Source organism: Lottia gigantea (assembly GCF_000327385.1).
Source record: "Lottia gigantea unplaced genomic scaffold LOTGIsca_27, whole genome shotgun sequence".
NCBI classification, from domain to species: domain Eukaryota; kingdom Metazoa; phylum Mollusca; class Gastropoda; family Lottiidae; genus Lottia; species Lottia gigantea.
In genome coordinates this window covers 2,952,250-2,979,735 of record NW_008708846.1, presented here as the reverse complement: position 1 = coordinate 2,979,735, position 27,486 = coordinate 2,952,250, and the positions used below count along the sequence as shown (strand labels likewise).

At 31.8% G+C, this 27,486-nt stretch overlaps 1 protein-coding gene across 1 annotated transcript; it reads right to left on the bottom strand.

Moving 5' to 3' along the window:
• Positions 1–4,332: 4,332 nt before the first annotated feature.
• Positions 4,333–25,800, bottom strand: LOTGIDRAFT_161117 (hypothetical protein; the record flags this gene model as incomplete). The annotated part of the gene is made up of 8 exons (XM_009056354.1): positions 4,333–4,362; positions 8,649–8,751; positions 9,177–9,243; positions 9,507–9,552; positions 11,500–11,590; positions 14,567–14,663; positions 16,974–17,154; positions 25,549–25,800. 8 exons carry the CDS (start codon positions 25,798–25,800, stop codon positions 4,333–4,335), a joined length of 867 nt encoding a protein of 288 aa, XP_009054602.1.
• Between the last annotated feature and the right edge of the window lie 1,686 nt (positions 25,801–27,486).

Sequence of the window (27,486 nt, the reverse complement as noted above, 5' to 3'; positions counted from 1 at the left end):
TATCCTGGTACAAAAATATTTTATGAATGAAAAATAACTGATCAGTAGGTTCAAGAAAGATAATGAAATGGTTTATGATCATGAATGAAGCTCACGTCAACATATCAAAATACCAACACAAATATGGGATTGTTTTCTACGGATCGACAATGGATATACAATATAAACATGGTTTTTGTATATAACAAGATAACAACTCCAAATAATAAGTTCAAATAATATTGGCCTATATTTCATTTGGTTATAAATGAGACTATATCACGACAGAATAGAGCGAAATAGACACTCAAAGGGTTTCAAATTCTGTACCCATCCTTTAAGTAATAATTCAATTGATGACAAGTGATCCTGTTATAGAAACCTGTTGATGAGTAACATTTTACTTTTATCAGACTCACTACTAAGATACAGTGTCATTTTATTATCTGACAATAGTTTCTGATCAAAACATTATGGGCAGATGGTTCAAACAGAAATGTACATTGAAAACAAGGAAGCTTACACAATCAAGATTATTTTGCATAGAAAGTCAGTTTTCAAAATCTTTCAGCTTTATCAACAGGGTCTTAAACTGAAGACTATAAAATTCAATGACTTTTCACGATCTTTAATATCCTTAAACTTGGACACACATATCTCTTGAACCAAGGAGTAAATTTGTGCCTAACAATTCCGTATGATGACTACAGGCAGATGGCTTATCAAAATGTCAAATTTTTCTATCATAATTGCAATAGATAGTGGCAATCATGTTGCCCAGATGAGCAACAAATGGAAACTTTAACTGGATTCTTTTTCATGCATTTTGTAAACTACATTTCACATCTTTTCAATTGCCACTATAGTGAATTTTTATCACAGTAAGGACTTGCAAACTAGTTATGAGTGATTTTCTTTTTTTTTTTTTTCAAAACACCATAACATGGCTTTTCAAAACTGAAATGAAGGATGCCGCAGTAGATCAGTGAGTTAGACACTTGCTCGCTAACCTGAAGGTCTAAGCATCCTCCTGTTGGTGATGCAGGATGTCTAGTCGTTTGGATGGGACAATAAACCAAGGCCATGTGTGCTTCTAACTGTGCGCATTAATGTCTGCAACTGGAAATTGAAATAGAGTAAGTTAATGCTGCAATCCTGGAAACTTTCTCTTATAGTACACAATGATTATAAGCCCAATTAGGTGCAGAAGAGTTGGATGTAAAACTCCATTCATTTCAATTCATCACAGAATAAAAGACTAAATTCTTGTATGTGAACAAAAAATTTCCTCAAAAAAACCATTCAATATTTTAACTATATACTGTGAATTTTTTGTTGAAAAATGTCAGTTTTCAACAATGTGCCTCTACTATAAAAAAAAAAAAGCTTTTATAGCAATCAAATAACTTGTCAACTGACACCTTCTGTATTTTTTTATATCAAAGAATGTTGTCAAATTTAACCATCTGTGAACATTTCTTACAATATCTTCTTTATTATGACACATTTTGCATAATTCAAAATTGAACTTAAAACACATATATTGAAAAGTTTCTCTGATTCATGAAATTAAAATTTTAGTCATTTTACAGCCATTTTAACTTGTTTTTATTTTGAAATTAATCTTTTATATCCTGTAATCTAAGAGATAAATAATGGAGAATAATTCCAAAAATTCTGTTCAAAAATGTGCTATTGAACCCTAGTACTTCAGTAAGTATGCAAATGCCACCATAACACATACATTGACAACAATAAAAAATGCACTGTCATAAAAAAGTTTTTTTTATTGCAATATACAACTCCACTGGTTAAAGATAAAGAAATGCTATTCTGTATTTTAATAGAATTTTTACACCTATATTGAACACAAAGAAAAGTTGATAAGAATATATTATAATGCCTGAAAGGTGTAAAACCCATTATGCGTCAATAAATAACCTATGTACTACACACTGCCTGACATGCGAATGTTTGACGTAACATTAACTTAAAGAAACAATTTATACAAAGACCTTCATACGCAAGTCAGTCTACACTGAATGACTTAGTCAGCTTTTAATCCTTGGAGTTGGTGTAGATGTAAACAAAGGGTTAATATTTGAAATTTATAGTTAAGTTTTGATCACACAGGTTTTACATAATCTGATCTTCTGCTCATCTATCAATTCCTTTTGGTATGAGTGAACTTCTTTTCATTCACTCACTAAGTCTAAATTTTATTTTTGTGAATGCATTTAGGTCTTGTGCAGGAAAGACTAACTTAGCTGAAGGTACAGCTGTTCTGATTGTGTAAGGCTACTTGGTTTAAAGATTTATGGTATGTATATTTACCATAACGTACACAATTTAATAAAGCTTGCCAGGCACTGCAACATACACCCATGACAGCAATTAAAGGGACATTTTTTTTTACCAATCATACGTTAGTCTCAGAAACAGCAATTTTTTAGTCAAGTCAATCAGTCATAGTGTTCACAGCTCACCATCGAAATTTAAGTTACCTGTGGGTGCAAAATCCACTTTTGGGTCAAAATTTTATGGTCTTGAAAATCGATGTAACTGGTTTTTAGCTCCCTAGTTCCCTGCATAGAAGTCAATTCCGGAAAAGTGCCAAAAAATCCTGTTTTTCATGGATAAAACTATAACGCTCAGCGCTTCTGAAGTAAAGGAGATATGGAATCGCAGTTTGTGGCATTGCAAAGCTAACATGTCAATCTAGTGTGTGTGTAAATTTCATCATCCTATCTCAAATGGTTTGAGCCTGGTGAAGCTGCAAAGTTTGGATTTTCAAAATAGTGAAAATTGGCAAAGTACTACAGGTAGCTACCTGTGGGTGCAACAATCCATTAACAATCCATTAAAAGTGTACTTAAGTAGTTTAAATTCATCCAAATTTAATTTTTTTATTATTAAAATATTTTCATTTAACAAAATATATTATAAAAAGTTCATAGCTCAATTGTGTTTCATAAACATCCTGATTCAAAATCAGTTTTGAGTCACAACATGTTAGGATTAAATATATTTTTATTATCATGATAAAAAGGTTCATTTCATGCCTGGTTGAATCAATTAAAAACACAGTTCCTTCATTCAGATATCGTTTACATTCCATTATATACTGTCTTAACCTTCACCGATATTTTAGAGACATTCTTATATATATTTAGTCCTGTCTGTGTCCATTTTGACACAGCTACATCCTTGATGGCATCTTCCTGGTGATGGTCAGATTGACATTTAGGCTACTCCAAGACACATAGGAGAATTTATTCAGGTACTGAAAACAAAGTTATCTGACAATTATTATCAAATAAAATACTCTTATTTTTAATTTTGTGGTCTGAATCAACAGGTTCAAATATTTAAAAATATCAAATTGGCTAATAAAGAGCCCTGATGGCCAAATGTTACAGTTACGTCTACTGTCAAAATCTTTATGTAGTCCTAAAAGTCAATTCAAAAACCAATGTATTTAAGCCTACTTAAAACCAAATCAAAAAATTTGTCAACAGACAATTTAACTAGAAATATAAAAAGTAAATGATATATATAGACAGAAGTCTGTGAGAAAATGACCTATTGCTGCTCTAATATCAGAAAAAAATCACCAGAACATCACTGACATGACCTGAAGTAAAAAGTATGGTGGTTTTGGGTTTTTTTGTGACAGAATCAACCAAGATTAACAAAGTCAGTGACATCCATAATAAATGGGTTTGGAAGTCAAAAATACATCATATAGTTTTTCTAATAAATGAGTTTTGCTCAAAACACATAATATTTTGGGGGTTTGACTGATTATGGTCCAAGCTACTGATGTAGAACCTTTTCTCAGGTAAACACTATTTTTGCTATCAGATTTGAGGCTATCATTTTAAGGACACTTATCCTCAAACAAAAGTTCTTTGTAATTTCATCCTGATTATAATGGATTGATATAATAATATGGATTGTTAACTGGAATATTATGACGTCTGCTGTAAGTAGGGTCCAAAATAAGATATGGAAATTTAAAAAAGAGTGATAAAATAGAAGGAATACTTCACATGTGTTAAAATCGTATAAATTGGTGAAAAACCATGACGAAATACATCACCCCCTATGAATTTCTGAATATCTCTTCCTATTAATAAAGATTAAACTACTTTGTCAAACAAATATTATGGACCACTGTTTGAATTTGTTGGTGGCAAATAACTAGTCTTTTGTGACAAAAAAAAGTATATATAACACATCTTTTATGGCTTATGGTAGTGAGAGACAAATTTTGATACTTTCCTTTATTTGTACTAAGTTTCCAACAAGATTTCAACTCAGCTGTATTGGCCATCATTCATGAGGAAGTGTTCAATTTTTGCATGTCATTGAACCTAACATCTGCAAAGGAACAAATTTTGCTGTATTTAATGAAAATTTTGAAATATTTCATAAACAGCTTTGCTATACCATAGGTCAACCTAGCTTATAACTTGGAAAAGATAAGTGCCAAGAGGTTTGGAAATGAAATGAATGGAGTTTTACATCCTACTTTTCTGCACCATGTGGGCAACTGAAATTGGGCCAAGAGGTTTGGATAAGGACCAGCTGGTCAAAAGGTTTAGCAAAGGACCAGTTGGTATAAGAATTCTTCTGAACCTAAGTTATTATCTTTGTAAAAAAGGTGGTTTATTTCTTTCTAAGCTTTCCTCAGTTCATAAGAAATCACACTGTATCTTTTAAAAAAAAATTGCAAAAGTTCATTAATTTTTTTCATTTTCTATTTCATAGAAGAAGTGTATTTCATAATGAACTATGTGATAAAAAAAAAATAACATATTTCGCAATAATAATAAAAATGACAAAATCAGGTATTTTCAGGTCAAATTTGATAGACGAAATAGAAGGAGAAAATAAATCAAACTTTCTAATTTCCTCAATTAAACTCATCTAAACCCATTCATGTGTAAAGATATCTTTTTCTAATAAGAAATCCATTATCTGATCAATTTGATAGAGTTATAGCCTCACCAGAGAGGTTTTATTTTATTTCATGGTAATTTTGAGGTCATAGGATTACCTGGGTTTTAAACAACAATAAACTTCAGTGTATGTAGACCAGAATGGAAATAACCAGTCATTAGTAAAAAGCTACTATTTTGCCCTCAACAATATAAGAGCCTGGTTAAAAGTCTTGTTGATAAACCCTGTATGTAGATTGGCATCAGGAATTCCACAAGGGGTCAGCATGGCCTCTTCTTGTGAAATCTTCCACAGGTACTTAAAAGTGGTCAAGCAGGAAGAACAATCCCAAAGAATTGGGCATTAGCTTTTATCTTTGCCAAACAAGACATAGTTTGTTCCACAGATGTTGTCAACAGATATTCAAAAGAAAATCTTTAAAAGCCAGGCAAACATCTTTTTTTTTTCATTTGTTTTTCAAGATCATTTGTAGGTGTGATAAGACACACAAAAAATCACTGCTATGACAAAACTTTTGTCAACATGGCCAAAGTCTGATTGTGAACTGGAAAAGTTTGATCCCAAAGCACCATAATCTTCCGAAAGAAAGGGAAAAGCAATCTGTATTCTATGAAGGAAGAATGATTTCCAAATTTGCAGAAACACAATCAAATACAGTGTTACAAAAAGGTGAGCTGAAACAAACCTTCTGGTGAACTCTTCGACCTATGTCCCTGTGCAATTTTGTTATCACAAATTGAACCCTGATAAGCCCAGGTGTTGCTTAGAAAATACATAATCAATTAACAGTTACTAAGAGCAGTTCCTTTATCTTGGCTGATAAAAATGTAAGAAAAAAAAAACCAAAAGAATTTACTATCCAAACACAATTTCATATGTATCACTTAACAAGTTATTTTACTTATGTAAACAATCAATAATAAAAACCGAGGGCCTTCCACTGTAATCTTTTCTTTTTTGTGCAAGTGGCGTAATTTCAAGGTAACATAATCTACCTGTTTTAGATGAATACACATGACTTGAGAGTAGAGATTAAGCTTTAAGTCTACTTGACTTGCTGATCAAATTTCTCAAATATCTTAGATAAGCAAAGATGAAATCAAGCAGTAGGGTATTTTGGCTAGTTTCAAGGATTTTTTTCCTGTCCCAAACATAAGTGGTGATTGCTATCAACAGAAGTGATAAAGGTCAGTCATTCAAGTGCGCCCTGCAGCAATAATTTCTAACCAGAAAATTTCGTACTAAAATTCAAATTTCAGAAATAAAAATGGGAAGATTTGCATGCCCCAGGATTAAGGCATCACTATGGGAACAACTAAAAAAATATAGCCTGAATTGTCAATTGATTCTATCATCTACTTCAATGAACAGTAACCATTGAATAGAAATGTTTAACATCTGCACCTGTTTGGGTCGGACAGAAATGAAATGAAATTTTGCCAGGATAGCAGCATTAGCCAACTTTTCGATTTCCAAATGTTGCACAGTCTGTAGCACACTGGGCCTAGGTTTTATTGTCCAAACTAAACAACCAGATGTTTTTTCCATGTCAGCCCCTCCATCCTGCATCACTGACAGACAGTGGAACACTGGTTTACAAAATCTGAAGGTATTTTCTTGACCAAGGCCAGATTTCCACCATGTTTCTCTAACAGTGACCAGAACCAAGAATGCTCTTGGCCCATATCTTGCCTAATCAAAACCAAGAGATTTTTCTAAAACCTGAACTAGTAAGGTGTGTATTTTAACTGTCAATAAATGACGACTTCAAAGATGACTAAACTAGAAACTTATAACAAGAAGATACCGCCCTGTTGGAAAGGTTGTTTCTGAATTTTAATTAAGTAATTATCTTTGTGTAGACTTCACGCTTGTTGATTTCTAAGGGTCCTTACGATGTCCTTAGAATGAACTTGTTTCGATGGGTTTTATATGTAAGTTCCCTAAGTGGTCAAGTAGGGACATCATCCATCAAACAATGCACCATGACCTTAAATCCAAGGTGAAATTGGTCATTTTTTATACTGGAAATCCATTAATTGATAATACAAATCAAAAGTGGTGTTTGTATCAAACCAGTGCAAATATAAGTGACCTTAAATGACCCCCCAAATTTTGCAATTTTCAAAAGAGTGTCGACATCATAAAAAATATCAATGGTGCAAACACCATTGAGCTATACAATATTTCTCAAGTGATAAGTAAGCAAACAAGAAAACACCAAAAAGATTTCATACATACATACACAAATGACTTTATTGCTCTGCCAAATTGATCATGAGCATTTTCAAAAAGAAATTTATATCCTAAAAATTCATAAAGCCATCAAATATTGCTTCAAAAAAATTATTTCCGTCTAATTGCTATTCATGTTTTTACTTTCAATATAGCTAACAAAGTTACTTCCTGCAAGCAAACGCTTTAAAATTGATGGCAAATTGGTGATAAGATTCTGACTTTGGTTTCATCTGTTGACACAATCTCCTGTGTTAGAGGTTAATAATAGTTCAAGGTCTGATTGGTTAAACACAAAACAAAGCAGACGACAAATTGATGGAGAGGCAGAAGTGGAAAAAATGAAATATTGTTTTATGCATTTATTGTTGGGGATTGTTTTTGTTGTTTATGAGTTTGTAATCACTTGTTGTGAAGTTGTTTTATGAAGATAAAACTAGCCATCAAAGTGGTCAAGGTTTTATGCAGACGACTTTAAGTACATGTCAGCCACAGGCTACAAATCAGAACCTCATACTATGAATATGTTTCAGAATATCATGCATACATTATGTTAAGGGTCTAAAAAATTTGACATTTTGATTTATGTGTTGATATTTTCTTGATAACTTTGTCAAGTTGCTGATCAATTTAATGTTCCTTTTGAGTGATCAAGTAAAAAACAAAAAGCAGTAACTTTCATGAGCATCAAATTAGGCAAAAGCAGGTGATGAACATGACATAGAACATAGGTATTTTATCTAGGGTGTAAAATTTTTACGAGAGCACAGGCATAGACATAACCTCAAGTATTGTTTGTTCAGTTAGTAAAATTTGCTATTCAAGTTATTATGAGAATGAACTTGAAAAGTTCTGAAAAGCAGACTCATGGGAGATAACTCATCTTTGTTTCTGTCCTTTTATGTTTTTGGTGTAGTTAGGCTAAATCAAGATGATTATGTTTTTAGTGTATTTAGGCTAAATCAAGATAATTATGTGTTTGTTGTATTTAGGCTAATTCAAGATGATTATGTGTTTGGTGCATTTAGGCTAAATCAAGATGATTGTTATGTGTTTGGTGTATTTAGGCTAAATCAAGATGATTGTTATGCTTTTGGTGTATTTAGGCTAAATCAAGATGATTGTTATGTGTTTGTTGTATTTAGGCTAAATCAAGATGACTGTTATGTGTTTGATGTATTTCTGCTAAATCAAGATGATTGTTATGTGATTGGTGTATTTAGGCTAAATCAAGATGATTGTTATGTGTTTGTTGTATTTAGGCTAAATCAAGATGATTGTTATGTGTTTGATGTATTTCTGCTAAATCAAGATGATTGTAATGTGTTTGTTGTATTTAGGCTAAATCAAGATGATTGTTATGTGTTTGATGTTTTTAGGCTAAATCAAGATGATTGTTATGTGTTTGGTGTATTTAAGTGGATTTAAGTTCCATAGATGATATGTTGAATTAAGTATATAAAACTTACCGGTAAATATAATAAAGTCTCTAAAGGTAATTTTCCTCGAGATTCTTGTCCTTGACAAAATTGACTAAAAGATTGATCAAACTTCATCTTTGCCTCCAATCTCCTAAAACAATATATACATGTTTGAAAGATCTAAAAAAATCAGGTGATACTGAGCAATAAGTCATTATACCACAAGATTGCTTGCTATAAATATTGTTCTGTGCAAGAAATCTTCTTTACAGTGAATTATGATGACAGTGGAATAACTCGAGTCAGTAGCCTATTGGATTGACGTCTGCAAGATGAGAAGGTGTCCTGGGTTTAAATCAGTCTCAAGAAGGAGAAAGGGAAACTTTGTCCTTATAATCCGTAGTATGTTTATGGTAATTTTAGAAGATTTTTAAAAGGAAATACAGAAATCCGATTGGATAATAAAACTAAATTTGAAATTGATTTAGCTGATTGACCAATCAGAAGACAGAAATACTAAAATGATTTTAGTGTTTTTCAGAATAAGGCCCATGATGTTCAAAATTTATATTTTACCTAATATATTTAGGATAATTGGTAACATAAGTATTATAACTATCTATAACTTCAGAAAATAAACAACCTACAAAATATAAATATAAAGCATAATTGGAATGGAGCAAATTGATGCTATCAGTGTCCCTGATACACATAAAAAGCTTAAAAAACCTCTTTACAATCTTAAAGTAGCTACAATATTTAAATTTTCAGAAAAAATTAAGATAATCTGCATTCATTTACAGTTTTAAGAAATTTTGGAAACAGATGGTTGGAAAGATGGAAGTTGGTATCAACAATTTACAGTCACATAGATAAAAAAAAAAGTATATAACAATGTTTACCTACCAACACTATTATCTGAATCATTCCAATTACTACATAAACATTGCATCTATAACAGAAATAGTGAAATTATCAATTCTTGATATTTCATTCATATTCTAAACACAATCATGCCATATTTTGTTCATGGCAATTCGAATATCAGCTTTAAAATAGTACAGATTTTCTTAGATGGAGTATAAAGTCTACAAAATTGACATCGAAATTTGAATTAGAAATGTCCCAAATTTTGACTAAAAATATCCTAGAAAATGTCCAAAATTTTAACTAGAAATGTCGCAAATTTGGACTAAAAATTTCTTATCAACACTAAGTTGTTCCAATACTAATTTATTAGTTTAATTCAATTTACCACCAAATGTGCAAAGACACTGGGTTACCTCCTATATTCAATACATAATAACATCCCTCTTTGACTTAAAGACCATCAGTATAAACATTATTTATCAACAAAGATACAATGATACATAGAGAAAAATTAAGCCTATTATGGTTAATGCATATCTAACAGGTCCACTTAACAGCCTTAAATACAAGTCAATTTTTAACAATGAATGTCTGATAAATCCTCATAAATTGTGCTTATTTATGTTAATAAACAGAGTATTAATTGGTTGACAGTGTCCTCAGATCCATTATGAATGTAAGAGCTCTCAAAAATCATTCTGGGGAGCCGCGGTGGCTCAGTGAGTTAGAGGCTTGCTCGCTAAACTGAAGATCCAGGGTTCAATCCCGGCATAGGTCGAGATAATACCTTCGGATTTTTCAGCCCGGTTTCCCCCTGTCAGTGATGCAGGTAAGAGGGGCTGACATGGAAAAAGCGTCTAGTCGTTCGGATGGGTCAATTTTTCATTTTCAAAAATGATTCTAAATGAATATCTCTCTCTAAATTAAAACAATGTTTGTTGAACTATAATCAGGCAAAGATTTGGTCACATACTTAGTCCATTTTATTTTTTAGGTAGTTAAAGTAGCAATGGATACTTTGTGAGTCAGGCTGGTATAGATTTAATTACTATTTATTTCACCTCAACATAAAGTGAACTAATCTTTTTTTTTGATTAATATCCGAAGTAAATGTTTGCTCATCTGTCTGAGCAAAGTAAAAAAGTTTTTTGACTTTTATCCATCATTTTTTAATGAGAATTGGAATAGCAGCCTCAATATATATTTAATAGACTATGCATTATTAAAGAAACACATTTTCCTCCTAGAAATTTCAATAATTCAATTAATAGATTTCCAGCAAGACCATCAGACAGATTTGAATGCAGCCCGTTGTTAGGGTGGGGTCTGTGGGGGCTGGGCCCCAGCAAGTGAGAATTAAGCCCCAGCTAAACCTTCTTCGGTTCTGCAGAAATTGATTCATTTACAGTGTCTTTGTACAAAATCAAAAACCTCAAAATTGTCAGAAGTGAGGTCGCTGGGCCTTTTAATGGAATGATAACTTTGAGAGAAGATGTTAATTTGGGATGAAGATTTAGTATTCAAGTTCAGTATTTATGTAGATAAACTCTCCATCTAGCCTTTGAAGATCAAGCTTAAATCTCTATTACAATGTAAGTGACACCCAATAAGCTTTATTTATGTCCCAGAACCTTAGACAAATAGTATATCTTATTCAGGCAATTGATAACGGTGGAGACTTGTTAAGCTACTGGTAATTCTCTGCTACATGGGAGGCAACTGATGTTGACATAGTGAATGCATGATCATGTCTAGCTTAAATTCAAATCTAGATGAAAATTAGATGCAGAAAAATAAGAACTCAAACTCCAGTCATCTTATTTCATTTGATTTTGTCTCTTGTAGGTCTTTGACTTATGCATTGCACTTCCGATGTCCATTTTTTCCTTGTGATTTGTCACTTTCTGAGATTTCTGGTGTTGTTCTGATATTTGACTGCAGTATACAACTAATGAATCAGCAACTATTCAATAGAAATAATAGTCACTACCATATTTCCATCTAACACAATATATTCCAAATACAATACCTTTTGTACTAGATCTAAGGTTGCTTTTAATAACTGTTCAACATCTTTAAATATCACTTCATGGTCTTCATCAGTTAGTGAAGGTAATTGTCTGTAATATATAAATTGTCAAGATTGTTAATATAAACAGATATACACTGGCAGAATTGCATAAATAAACTTTAGAATTATCAATTTCAAAAAGAATACTTTCTATAAGGATCCTTTCATTTTTCTCTGTGTGGTATTTTCAAAGTATAGTTCAAACCAAAAGCCCAAACCATGTGACTTTAGAGGCATACAAAGACCTAAATGAAATCTTCTAAAATGGATGACTACTACTAGAATGAATGGATGAACTATTCTACTACAGTAACTGAACTATTCTACTAGAATGAATGAAGTACTCTACCAGAATGGATGAACTATTCTACTAGAATGGATGAACTATGGTATTACACTATGATAGATGATATGTTTTTTCTACAGTTGCCTTACAGTAGTTAGTAAGAAAGGTATTTGAAACAGAGATCCTGCTTCAACCATTTGTAAATAATGATGTCAGATTGTAATTTGTTTACTATAATCTGTGTCTACAGGCTGTAAGAATGTGCCTCTTATCTCCTTCGAACAAATGTTATATGTTTTGATGGGGTATCTCCAATCTTAGAACCGCCAAGCCAAATATTTGACTAACATTTGACTACTTGATGCAAATCAGAACTGTCGACAAGCCTAACAGATACAATTTGTATTTTTTTCTAAAGATTTTCTGTCACACAGGTGTCTATTAAAAAAAAAGATATAGTTTGAAGTTCTGCATGATAGGACCAAAGGCTTCAATTCATCTCAGGGAACAGTGGCAGCTCATCTCTCGCTAACCTGAAGGTCCAGGTTTTAATCCCAGTATAGGTCAGGATATGCCTTCAGATTTGTCTACCTAGTTTCCCCCTGACAGTGATGCAGGTCGGAGGGACTAACATGGAAAAAGTATCAAATTCTAAAACCCATAAACTCTTGCAAATAAAATTTTGAAATTTGGATTCTTTATGAAGGAAAAGCAAATGTTTTTTGACCAAAATCCTATGTAAAAGTAACTAAGTTTGGAATAGCCTAACAACACAAAATAAGCAAATTGTAACCATGCAAAATATCATTTCCATTTTAAGCTTGAATAGAACATACTGGTAGATATTATAAATTGTTTCAAGGCCCACACTATAAAATTTGTTTCAGTATTGGTCAGATATACTCTGCAACTATAGCAAATTTTACAGTTTGAAGCAAACCTGGAAGGATGTTAACAGCTCACTAAATGCTAAAACAATATCTTACTAGTGGCAACTCCCCAGGCTACAAACATTTGGGAATATAAAATGAAGAAATATAAACATATAAATACCAGTAATTGTTTATGAAATAAAACTTGAAATCATTTGTTTATCATAATAATAATACATCATATTATGCTCAGCTGTGAATTCTAAGAATATTTTATCTGTAATACTTGACACTTCTCATTTCTAGCCATGATTATCTAGAACACACACCTAACTCTTGGCAAGCATATTTCTGAGTGTACAAAACAGAGACACCAGTTCAATCTTGTTATGATCTATACGGCCACTAACAACTGTACATTTTATTATAAATACATGAATACAGAGAGAGAGAGATGATGACCAGCCAGCTACAATGAAGGACAGAAGACAAGTGACGTGTAAAGAGCAATGAGTAGCAATCAGGAGAGGACAAGTTCCTATGGGTTGTACTTGGTTTGATGTGATGCTACAGATCTGATCTTGGTGCACATACAAACATACAATCCTTTCAAACCAGATCAATTTATTTTTTTTTTGCTGATTTGACAGACTTGCCATCCATGATATACCAATAATCTTCTTAAAACCATGTAGATTGTTGACAAGATAGCATAGAAATTGTTAATATGCAAATAAATCCAAAATACAATCTGTTAATCAAACTGAGCACTTGATTTGTTACAATTTCATGGACCTAGAAATGTGTTGCATAACAAAGTCTTCAGATCATGGATGACAAGTGGATTCATCTGCAGAAAAAACTTATAACAAAACATCTGTATTTCTATCAGAATGGTTCTATCTTTAATATTGGTGAGATTTTTGAAGTAAATTAAAGGGATTGTAAACTGAATTTCTGATTTTTGTATGCTTATTGGGAACACTGAATTTGCACCATTCCAATTTTTCAATTAAACGTCTGTGATACCTGCAATCAACTAGAAATAGTTGTTTTATGACATCACCCCTGCAAAATTTGCTTGTATCACATAAAACCTTTGCAGGGGTGACTTCATAAAACACTTAGTTTTTGTATCATGCTGCTCTGCAATTCACCATTGATGACATTTTCCTAATCATTGATAATCATTTCCATAGAATATATCTTTTCATTTTGAAATCTATACCGATATCTATTCCACATCAAATACCTTCCTTAAAACTTATCACAGGATCTCAAGATGTTTACAAAAAATTGACCTTGCTATAAAGGAAATGACTGAAAATTGGTAGTTAATTGAGGCAATTATTTCACAGACTATGGGGTATTCAATTTGTCAGAATACCCCATTTGATCAAATCTGTCATTCTTAATCACTATTATCACTTCCCTCGAAATTATGTTTTTGGTCATTTCGTAAACGCTTCAAGAATCACAAGTATGAATAAGTCAAAATGTCATATAGTCTGTGAAAAGATCAAATAAGTTGAAATCAGTTTTGGAGTCTAAAAGCAATCCTTAGCAGTAAATTCTAAGTTCTTAAGCTGCTGATGTCTGTATTAAGACCCAGTTCTGGAAATCAGCCATAAAGTGAGCAATAATTAAAGAATGTAAATCAGTTCTCAATAATGGAATTTTTTGTAAAGTCAAATCAACATGTACCAATATTTGTTTCATGTGGCTTCTGAGACAAAAAATTTCCTTTTATTCATCTTCTAACAAACAGCATAGTCATAGACAACTAGACAACAGCATTGTTATTCTACTCATTCAAATGTGATCTTAAATGGACTGAGCAGACCATTAAAAGAAAACAATGTCTTACCTTAGTGGCTTAACATAAGACTCAACCAGGTTGTGTAAGAACTGACAACTATCTGTTTCTGAATTTAACCATTCTAATAATATATCTATTCTTCTATCTGAAATTAACAATTCAAATTATATATATACAAGTAGAGTAGACTAGAAGTTGAATAACATTTTACAAAGAAAGTAAAATCAAATTGTACAACATTTTACAAGAAAAGTAAACTCAAGTTGTACGTCGTTTAAAAAGAAAGTAAATTCAAGTTGTACAACATTTTATAATAAAAGTAGACTAAAACTTGTATAACATTTTACAAGAAAGGTAAACACAAGTTGTTCAATATTTTACAACAAAAAAAAAATCTATTTGTACAACATTTTAAAAGAAAGTAGACACAAGTTGTACAAAATTTTCAAGTAAGTAGACACAAGTTCTACAATATTTTACAAAAAAGTAGACAAGTTGTATGTCAATATACAAAAAAAGTTAACTCAAATTGTACAACATTTGACGAGAAAAGTAAACTCAAGTTGTACGTCGTTTTACAAGAAAAGTAAACAAGCTGTACATTTTACAAGAAAGTAGACACAGGTTGTACAACATTTTAAAAGAAAAGTAAACTCAAGTTTTATGTCAATTTACAAAGAAAATAAACTCAAATTGTACAACATTTTACAAGTAGACACAAGATGTTAGATGTTTTACAAAAATGTAATCTCAAGTTATACAACATTTTACAAGAAAGTAGACACAAGTTGTACAACATTTTACAAGAAAGTAGACACAAGTTGTACAATATTTTACTAAAAAAGTAGACACGAGATTGAAAGCAGATGCAAGTTGTATTGTAAGAAAGGAGGTTGGTTATAGATGAAGGACGTGAAACACCATAACATTTCATTTCAAGTGCTTTAAGTGAAAAATATCCTGACATCCATCTGTACTGTAAGTAAGTAATATGATCATTGTCTAGTTTCAATGATTTATTGATGATGAGATATTTACTATAAACATCATTTAGTCAAGATGATTGAAAATTAAAAACAATCAAAGTTACATAAAAACGAAGAAAATTGTTTATGTTCAGAAAATTATTGACATAACTATAATCTTGTATTTTGATAAGAGGTATTCACAGACAAGCCAAAATATGGCAGACTAGAATAGATCTTCACTTCATCATGGCAACTAAATTTAGACTGGTTTATGTATCTGTTATTTATTTTCCTAATTTAACTATCAATCACCAAATAAATAAAATAAGGTTCAAAATAAACCCATGATACCAAAAACATTTTTCACTTTTTTCTAGATTTTTTATCAAAACTGTCATTGATATGTATTTAAAAATATCAAAGGTTAAATTTTGTTCTTAGTAAGGCTGCAACTATTCTTGAAGTTGCGATTCGATACACTATATGATACTCATCCAACGATACAATTTATTACGATAATGACCGAGATTGATTTATTGGATATGAAATAAGAAGATAGAGTAGAAATTTGTAAAATTACTAACAATTTTGTCACTATTAACCTTTGAGAATGTTTAGAAAAAAGGCAATGAAATAAATTTTTGAAAAATGAATACATGACACAATTTCTTAAACACACAATGATTCTGTGTCATTTGTTATTAAAGGGGGCTAAGAATTAATCAGACCGATACATCACGATTATTTTTATCCAACTCAATGCATCGATAAGAAGGAAAGAATCGCGATTGATCAATTTGTCAATGAATCATTGCAGCCCTAGTTCTTACATATTAGTCTGAGCTAGAAGATTTGAGATTTCTAAACTAAAAGTTGAATCAATTCTATGATTATTTTTGCCAAAATTACATTATACGAGAATTGTTGGACCAAATTTCTTATAAGAGTTCAAAAGTAGGCATAAAACTCCATTCATTTCATTTCATTTAAATGGGTTCAATAATATTTTTTAGCCTTTTTTTTAGAAGATTCTTATATTGAATTTTGTTTCCACCATTCCAATTTACTTTTATATAGTTCTTTTAATATCTGGCTATCTTGAACACATCATTGCAAATTACAATAGTGATGCCATATTTTGGTTATGTTTTTTCGGACTTAGATATCAAAGAAATCAGTTTGGTGAAAATAGAAGCTTCACTGATGCACATACTAAAACCAAAAAAATTAAATTTATGTACCCTGAACTTGAAGAATATGACATTAAAAAGCTGGTTCAATTTAAGCTATATCTTCTTATAATTTGTGAATCAAAATGAACACTTTATTAGCTAAATACTGATCAATCAAATCAAATCAAATCACTCATTATAGACGCTCTGTTTGCGAGTGTTAAGCAGGCATAATCTAATATAGGTTAAACAAGATCGCAACCCTGTATTCGGGATACTACAGTGCTGTTGTTGAAAGGGTTAAAGATAACCTACCTTCTGCAAAACTAAAAGTGACATCAAGTCTGGGTGATAAGCTGCCTTGTCTCTTTCTAATAGGTTCTATTCTAAAAGTATATCTAATATTTTGTATGATCAATCTATAGCTGACCACTGTATAGTCTTCATGAGCTTGTATCAATAACTGGTTTAAATGGCGTTCATCTTCTCCATTCAGCTGAAACAATCAAAAATTCCAAAATATAAATTTAACTAAAATTATTATACAGCATGTAAGTTAACAAAAAAATTCACTATAGGTAAGAAGCACACACTGTGTAAACCTTAAAGTTGGATAACCTTACAAGTTTGAATATTATTATCAGTTCTGTAAGGAACAACAACTCTAACTTTTCATTTATTTTGTCAGATCATGATGGCCATATTTGCAATTTCAATACATTTGCAGTATTTGCAGATGTTATCTTTAATTGCCAAAAATACTCGTTTTATCAAATCATAAATATGTAATCCAATTAACTACAAACTATAAATCCTGTGCTAACAAATTTTCCGATCAAAATGTATTGTTGGTATTGATGGTAAATATACCATCCAGATAGACTGAAATTTTTATTTATTATCCAAACACTAGTTTAAATTATATACTGTATCATATTAAATGAAACTATTAAAATTTCAAAAAAGACCATCCAACTTTAATGAGTGTATTCTAGAGCTTATATAACATAACACATAATACAATATAAAACACTAAAATTATAAATATAAAATATACTTCACCATTGTATTCACAAGTTCGTGCAATATAACAACATGAAACATGCAAAATATCATTTCAAAATACAATGCAACACAATTACTATAAGTACAATGAAGATGGCAATAATAACAGTAAATAACAAAATATTTCAAAATGCTTAATGAACATTCAATATACTTCATTGAAAATATAGTTTGTCTAACTTCCAAATTGCAAATTCTGAAACATTATCATTAAAGGGACAGGTGTGCCATTTTTTGACCAATGATACTTTGGTCTCAGAAACAGGAATTTTTTAGCTAAGCCAATCAGTAATAGTGTTCAAAGCTCACCGTCGGAATTTCAGCCTTCAAATCCATGTGTGTTCAGAATTATCATGTTTGAAAGTTAAAAGACAAGTCGCCTTTTTTGAGACACTGCCATATATAGAAAAGACATCTAAAGAAATAGAAGAAATTCCTAGGTTGAGATATTTTTGAAGAAATATGTGATTTTTGTACATTTCTAGTACTTCTGTAGCCTATTTACTTATATTCAAGATTTAAATCAACCCCCAAAATGGCACACCTGTCCCTTTAACAACAGTAAGCAGTAGGCAGTATTCCATAGGGTCTGAATTTAGTTGACATAAGTGCAAAAAAATTGTCACCAGTTGCCAATGATCTATTTTCTAACAAAATTTGAGTGTCAACATGAGCAGTCCATATGAGAAACCATCCAGTTCAGCACATAATCATAGATCCTCTGCAACAGAGTCCATGCTAGCTTATCCTACAGATTTTCCTTTCTATTCAAAAGAAATTATTCGATCTCAATTTTTGATCGACCAATTTTTTTTATTCTACAAATTAATATTAGTACAGCAATTTATGCAATACAACAAGGCAATAAATCAAAGAATTCTAGCTTAAGTGAATTTGGAAAATTTAGATTTAATTTGATGGAATAGCTAACTTTAGACTTGGAAAAGATCTCCAAAAAAGGTGAAGCTTTCACCTTCCTCATTTTGTAATTTTGCCCCAATGTTCCTCCTGAATCCGATCATTCTGGCAATAACTCAAGGTTTAAGCCTTAAGAACTCAATTTTAAATCACATAACAGACCTGGGGCCTTATTTTTGGAAACTTAACAATGATTTTAGTCTTCCAGTTGTAGATTACTGTATTTCTTCAAATTTAATTTAAGTTAATTCAAGTTTTCAAGAATAAGTCCCCTGATGTCAGAAAATCTTTTACAATTACCAACCTGTTAGCATATATCATCTCCTATTTTAATGCATGTAATTTAAACTGTCTAAATCACTCAAATGATGTGAATTAAGTGAAAATTATTTCACAGTGTAATTGAAATATTATATGTGATAATGACCTTTCAACACTTTGTCAAATTTGAACAGTGTCGAAACTATTTTAATAATTTCACACAGTCCTATCAAAATATTATTTTATATCTATTAACAATAATATATTTTAGGATTGCAGAACGGCTGTTGACGTACATTGTATTTTTTTGCAATGATGTTAGATGTTGAACTAGTAAAGGTGCAAATAGACCAGTGTGGTGTATGGTCGGATTATTGATACAGTAGACAATAGAAGAAACGAGTCGTGTCCGCACCATGTCTGAACGCGTACCTCGTGTTTCTTCACATATTTTTAGAAAGGATGATGGAACAAAGAAACAAGACAGAAGAAAATTCCTCACTTTTTTGGTCATAAACCTACTAAAAATTAAAGTAAAGCTATGGTATTTTCACTGTTTAAGATCACAAGGGTTAATGAGGGGGTCAAAGTTTGAATTTCTCTCAAAATGGGGATAATATTGGGCTTTCACTTAGAACTTCATCTTAGGTTTACCAATTTTTTTCAAAATTTTTTTTAACAAATTGCATAAAATTCAGTTTAACACTGTAGATTTTAGAGAGTTTACAAATGAATGAACAGAAGCCAGAGAAGAGTCTGCAATTTTTGGACTTTTCACAGAAAAAAAGCATTTAGTAAGATATAGTCATCTGAACATTTGCTTAATTTCAATTAAAGCCCTTTTTTTATTTGAGCCTAAAAGAGTTGGCGGATGTTAAAGACAGAGTTGTCTCCCTTCCCATCATGGCATAAATTCGTTTGTGGATCGTTGTCAGATGAAGAGAGTGGCTCAAGTGAAGACAGCGATGACGCATTCTTTCAAAGTGATCAAGAAGTTACTTGAATTCCTAAATTAAAAGTAGTCCTATTTATTCAGATGACATTTTTCAAAATTAATCCCATTTTTGAGCAAAATTTTATATTGTAATCCAGCTCCCAAGTGGTAAAAGTAAATATTTAAATGACTTTATCTTGCTATTAAACAACACAATGACAATATCCCTTAAAAAAAAAGAAATTCATGCAATTTAAATATGAAATACATGACAACGGTCCCACAATATCTAAATGTCTACAAATTCTACAATATTGCTAGGCTATTGATGTTGTCTACTACAAAAAAATGTCCACTGCACATAAATTCACAGTTTTTATCCAGACCAATATATAAATAATTTTCTGTGTCTGCTATCCATTTTGATGTCTGCTACATCCAAACTTCAAATCCTTCAAAATTGATTCTTTTCAGTTGACTCTTTCTGGCATTTTCTTCATGGTATGAAATAATCCTTGAGTAGCTAATTCCCTGCAATGGTTCACTTTTTCAGCTATGGAAAGCAGTGTCTTGGTGAATTTTAGCACATCTGCCAGCAACAAACTTGTCTTAAACTACTAAATCGACAATAAAGAGTCATGTCACAGTTGAAAGTTTGTGTGTCTGCCAATCTTATAAGGTTTTTAAATAAGTTTTTAAGCCCAATGATTTAGACGGGGTATTGTAACTTTCTGTCTACCCATTTTGTTTACAAACGATACAAATAATTGGAAATCAATTTTAAAGAGTGTCTGTAACTTCTACAAAACTCAGTCAAATTTGGCACACATAAAACATTTTATGTCATTAATATTCTTGTGGGTTACATCAGTCAAAAGAAAGGATAACAACTTTGGTTAAAAAAAGATCCTCTCTTCCAGGTAGTCCTTGCCAATTTACATCTCGGTCAAGTGTATTATTAGTGAAGATGACTATTCAAGATCGTCAGACTTCACAAGCTGACCAAGATTAGAACCCACAACCACCATTTATTTTCAACATAACAATCAAATGAAAACATGTAAAGTTCTAACCAACTGTGCTGCTGGATCCAATCATCAACCTCAGACAAAGTTGTTCTAGCAAAAGAAGCACAGACTAAAATTGATCAACCTTAAGGCAATATTTTGTTGGCAATTCTCCTTTAACTAAGGTTTAAAACTGATTGATTTCTACAGCATATCTGAAAATTTTCTTTATTGAAGTCGACAAACAAGTTAATCAAAGTTGATTTGATTACTTCCAGTCCTTTTAAATTCTTTAAGTGTTTTCAGAGTTTAATTCAAACAAATGTATCCTCTAGCAAGTATAAAATCTTTAAATGTTCAATGATAAAAATAAATTTATATCAGTCTCAATCGTCATGCAAAAAGAGTTTAAGTTAAAGCCTCCAGTAATAATTAAGGCTGGAAAGTCTTTGTACAAGATTTAAGCCTTGGCCCACATAGGGCCACTTTTCAACCCTGATCATATTTTCATTGAATAAACAGCCACTGAGATAGTCAATGACAGCCCTAAACCTTCTACAAAATCAGGAGCTTATGGAGAATATCTGGCATGTTCATTCCATGTTTTGTGTCTTCTCAGCTATAGTTTGCTGGTAAGTCAGCCAATATGTAAGTACCACATGCTCACTTGAAGAGAGAACAGTTACAAACGTACTTACTAAAACATGAAACGACCAGGAAACAACCAAAGAAAACATGAAATGAACAGAAAACAACCAAAGAAAACATGAAACAACCAAAGAAAAACGACCAGGAACCGAGCAGAAAAACAACCAGGAAACAACCTCCAACTACTTTGTGACAAATGTTTGTTTCTCATTCTCTTTGGTCGTTTCCTGGTCATTTCATCTTTTAGTAAGTATATTCTAGAACATATAGAGTAGACCATATTGACAAGAAATATCACTTGGTTACTTTGTGCATAGCAAATACATGTCTTTTGAAGTTACAATACAATGGAGTAACATAACAGCTTATACATGGCAGGAATCTGTCTCTGAATGGGAAGTGCCTAGTATTTACACAAGGCCTTCTTTCAAAAAAGATAAAGTTTTCCTCTTGTCTGCTCCTACATTCAACATAGACTCTGGAGAGAATTAGAGTATATTTGCTGACCAATGTTAAGCTTTCAAAATATTTCAATCAACTCCATTGTAATTGGAATGGTATAAGCCGTATTAATCCTTTGGATGGGCTTTAAAATAATTGCTTAGAGAAAATGTATGCCTTTTGATAAGCTATGATAGATAGATCTACACTGATTTGAAAGGTTGGTTGGTAGATAACAAATTGTTGTCAGCTTCCTGATAACTAATATCACAGCCTATTGATCAGATCACTAAATCTTGGATTTATATGCACTAACTAACACCTGTGTACAATAACAGTAAACTATACATATATAGATAGATATAAGAGGTGTATTAAGAAACACCTGATATCAATCACTGTTTATCATATATCACACTTAAATAATAAATATCATTACAATATACTACCATAAACACATGTCAGATCTAAAATAAACTACAAAAACTATTACTTTTTATAGTTCTTTATAGAAATAATCATAACAATTTTCTTAACTTTATTTAATCATTTTTGAGGCAGAAAAACAGCAAAGAAATCATATGACTTCAATTTCTTAGATCTTCAAGATCCAACTTTTCCTTTCAGTAAAGCAGGTAACAGGAAAATGATTAGTTTTTCAGATAGGATAATTAACAGAGGTGCTATGTGTTACCCTTTCATTTGAAGACTTCCTTTAAATTGTAAACTAGAAAAGGCTCATTCTGCTGTCCTTAAATTTCCCTCAATGCACACTGCATGGCCTTGTCCATCTTTTCAGTCCAATCAATTTTATACCATTTATTAGTGAAAAATTAAATTTAGAAAATTGCCAGACAACCACTAGTACCCTTGTTACGTCAAACAAGACTAAAACATTCTAATGAACATACTTCTTTGAGAGTTTATACAAGTTTACAGTATTAAACACTTTGTAAAAAGTTTCCACAGTAGTTTATTTATAACACAATTAAACAATTTGAAACATGTTAGAAACAAGCCAGGTCTTGACTTTTAATATCTTTCTAATATGTTTTTAATACCAGATGCAGCATGTATAATCTCACCAACGTTCTGGCTGCCGGCCATTATTAAGACTTGTCGACATCTAAATATTTATCTACAAACTTAAATCTTATAAACTTATATAATCGTGAGAACATTGTTCAACCTCCAGAAATACCCCATTTTTACCAAATTGTATTCAGGTTATGTATCTAATTAAAACTCTTCAAAATAAATTTTAGAAAATTAGAAAATTACTTGCAAACATTCACTGCTTTTTCACTTTCACAAAGTATCTTTGGATAATTTGTGTAATTGCTTAATGCACATGTGCACAGTTATGAGAATTCTTTTATTGCAAGAGTTTTTAAAATTCAAGGCCTGGTTTCCAAAAGCCAGTATTCCTAGTATTTCATAATCTGAGAACATTGTTAGCAGATCTTCGCCAAATTGTATTAAGGTTATGTAACTAATTAAAAGACTTCCATGTTATTACACCAGATAGCTTGGTAGGTAAGGTAAGGAAACATACGCCCACTGGCAGCTGACAGAAATGATAAAACAGTCTGAAGTATGAAGATCTTCATTATAAATTATTATTCAGTTTGAATTCAATGATACCGCATACATTATATTTACTGCCAGTTATTTATGCTGAGTTATTCCACAAAATTATTAAACCACACAGCTCTAACATTAAGAACTTAAAAAAAGTTAACAGATAAATTTGATCAAGATTTCATCAATATAAATGAAAAGACATTTCATTTCCTTTATCAACATAAATCATCAAAAAAATCTGATGAAAACTGTATAGTCTATATTTTGCAGCACAATTTGTGTACAAATTTTAATGCATTTTATCTTAGTCAAGGGCTATAACTCAAAATTCTCTCATCGAAAGATCGTCAAATTCAACCGAGATGTTATCAAGTAACAAAGAGAGAAGTGGGGGTGTCCAGGTTTAGATTTTGTCATTGATCCCATGTGGTTGGAAAGTTTGCAATCTGATAATCCGATGGAGTTAAATGGAGAGCCTATTGGCTATGGACTGTGGAAGGTCCGGGTTGGTGCCGAGTCGCTTGATTATTTGGTCGAGTCGTCATTTTAACATTCAAACACGGATAATTCTGGACACATTGATTTGAACGCTCAAATTTCAACAGTGAGCTGTGAACACTATTACTGATTGGCTAAGCTAAAAAATTCTCATTTCTGAAACTAAGATATTATTGGTCCAATAAAATGGTGCATCTGTCCTTTTAATTATTTCAAGGCACACAGAACAACCATCAACATCCCTATAGAAAATCTATGAAACAAAAACATTTGATGCTATAATTAAACCATGTTTGTTTAAATTACTGAGAGTAACTGGAGAAAAAATTACTTGAATTGCTTTTATAAATAAATAGTAATCACACAGTTATAGATTAGTGTCAGCTTGTTAATTTAATCAAGATTCAATCCAGATTAGATCTCAACATAGATTCTTATCTAGATTTGACTTATCACATCAAAGAAGGATTCCAAAATATTCTTTGATTTGATTCCTGATATTTTTCCTCTAAATCTAAACAACTGTATTAAAAATAGAACTTATAAACGGTAAAAAGGTATAGTTCTTCTTTGAAGAAAACCAAAATAGCTCTCACTAATTTGTAGTAATAAAAATAATTCAATAGTTATAGCTCCTGTACAGCACACATTAAAGGGTAACAGTCTGAATTTTCGGAGATTGATTTGGGTCTTTATTGTGCTTTAATAGTCTTAAGAAGTACTAAAACGCACGAAAATCGCATAATCCCTTAGAAACTAGAAATTTCACTGTCTATTCCTATATATGTGTTTTCTATATATGGCATAGTCTCACTAAAATTCGAGTCAAATTTTTAACTTTCGAACGTGAATAAATAGAGATACACATGGATTTGAAGGCTCAAATTTTGATGATGAGCTGTGAACACTATCACTGATTATGTAAGCTAAAAAAATTCCTGTTTCTGAAACTAAGGTATGTTTGTTCGAATGGAATATGCTTGGACGGAATGGGAGATATTGGTAAACACAATGAGAATGGTTCATAACAAGTTAGCAAGTGGAAGTTACTGGCCTTCAGACCCCACAAAAATCTGAATAAAAATATCTTTGAAATGAGATTATCTAAATAGATGAATGGGATAGGCTTTGAAAAATGAGTAAATCTCCATGAAAAACTTGGATCTCAATGTTATTCAACTGGTTTGATGTTCAGTTTAAACCAAGTATTGTTTTTAAAGAACAGTGAAAGAGCAGTAGGCTGAAACAGAAGCTGACTGGCTTTGGCTCAACCTCCACCCACTTTTAAATTTAAAAAAAAAATAGAAAAAGATTACCCATGACAATTTTTGATCCCATCACCCAATTAATCATAAACACCCCACTGACCACAAAAGTTACATTCTCTTTCAGAATAGTGTATTTCTGTACGACAAGAAACAAATGGGCCTGGAATTTGATCATTTCGTGAAACAGTCACACACACCGCATACCATGATTGCCAAGAAACTTGCCAATAACGTGTCAAAAGGCTAAAGCAAAAAGAGTTGCTTACCACTTTATAGGTATTATTTTCCAAAAGCAATACTCCAAACACCTTTTCTTTTTTGGCTGAAACAGGAAGTGGGCTGGATACCGGCGATCTTTGTAACGAATCGTCTCCAAAATCCGATACTTTTAACGTCATCACCTGAGAGTCGATGTTTGAGGTTCGCCTAAAGAACAACTTTGGTGCTGTTCTCATAATATCCAGGGAAAACCGACGCTTGAAAGACGATTTCCGTCTCTCTTCAACGTCGTCTGTCATTTTGATAACACCTATCTACAGCCTGAAATGAATAAAACCATTTAATGTTTTTTTTAATTCCTTAAAGAACGAAAAAGTGATATTTAAGCATTTAAATCAATTTTTTTTTTTGAATTGACCACGAACTTCAGACAATTTCGACTGCTCTTCCCATGACCTTGACTTGAATGTTTCACGAAGGTGTAACGTACCAGTAAAGAGTTAATATGGCCCTAGAGAACGATAGATTGAATAGAATGCGAGGTTAATGGTTAATGCTAATAATATTCGGTAAAAACACTGACCGAATACTACCTCTGAAAGATTAAGATATAGACATAGTTTTGAATCTTAAGCACTATTCTTGCCCAAATTTTTGTATGAATGTTACGTGGAAGGTGGTAAAATATGATGGCGGTAGCGGCCAGGGTTAGTCAGCAGTTATTGTAAGAGCAAATAATTGCATAACAATATGTTAATCATATGAAGAACATGAAAAAGACACACAAGGGTACGTGGTAACGTCCACCCAATTGCTAGCTAAAATTATACACGGGTCAGAAAAAGATGCACTGCAAAATTGCGTCCAACGCGGCTTCCGTATGAGATTTTTTATATGTACATGAGTTAAGAATATAATGAGTGACACAAATGAGTAACTGTCATTTTGAAATAAGATATTTAAGAGAAGAGAAATGTACAAGGTTGATAGTTAATGTTGATAAATGACTTTGTACCCGGACTGTACACATCACACAAGGCCTGAAGTATTGGAAAAAGAGTAACAACTGCTGCGTTTTGCCAAATTTCATTTAGAAATCAATCAGCTGGGAATATAATCACACCCTCGTCGTATTAATATTAAGATCGAATGTATATTGTAACGGGAAAACGAATTTAAACTGCACAATACATTTGTCAAATTTGTATTAATAACACAATAACGTATTGTTTGATTAGGTCCTCCAACTCATTCTAATTAGAATTTCCCATTGTTCAGTTAGCAATACGTTTTAAAAACCTTTGTTATTTCCAACTGAACAAGTCTAATCATATAAGGCAAGACAAAACAATTTTTTAAAATACATGTATGAAACCGGATTTCTGAACGTGGGACAGTTTAGCTATTGATGTCTTGCATGAGAAGAATGGACGCTGAGTTTATGATAGAATCCGCTGTGTTCTGTAAATGGAAACTAGAAGGTTATGCTGCCGAAGCACTGTAGTATATTTTGAGTCCGAGAATGGAAACGATAACGTAGAGTATGATAACATTTGCCTATGACATTGTGATCACGATATCTTCTATATATACACACCATATAGAATAATTGTGTGGAGAATGTAGCTAAAGGAACAGGTGTCCACCATATACCCCTAACAATACTATCAACAATACAATTTACAATCTGACGTAAACACAGTGGGTGCTCGGTCAAGTTCCACTATGATATTTATGTACTTGTGAGTATATGTCCTTGACAATATTCGGTTCTGTTATATTGTAAGTTATATTAGTGATATTGCTCTGAAATTGTTTAAGTTCATTAGGGAAAGCGTAGAGTCGAGCCCCATCCATCAAAAATCAAAATCCTTTTGGTACTGACATGATGCAATCATATAAAAAAGTTTCAGCTTCGGGACGTCTATTTCTTCCAAAAAGCTACTCGGATGACAATCGTAATAGTTCAACTAAAAATCGGAAAG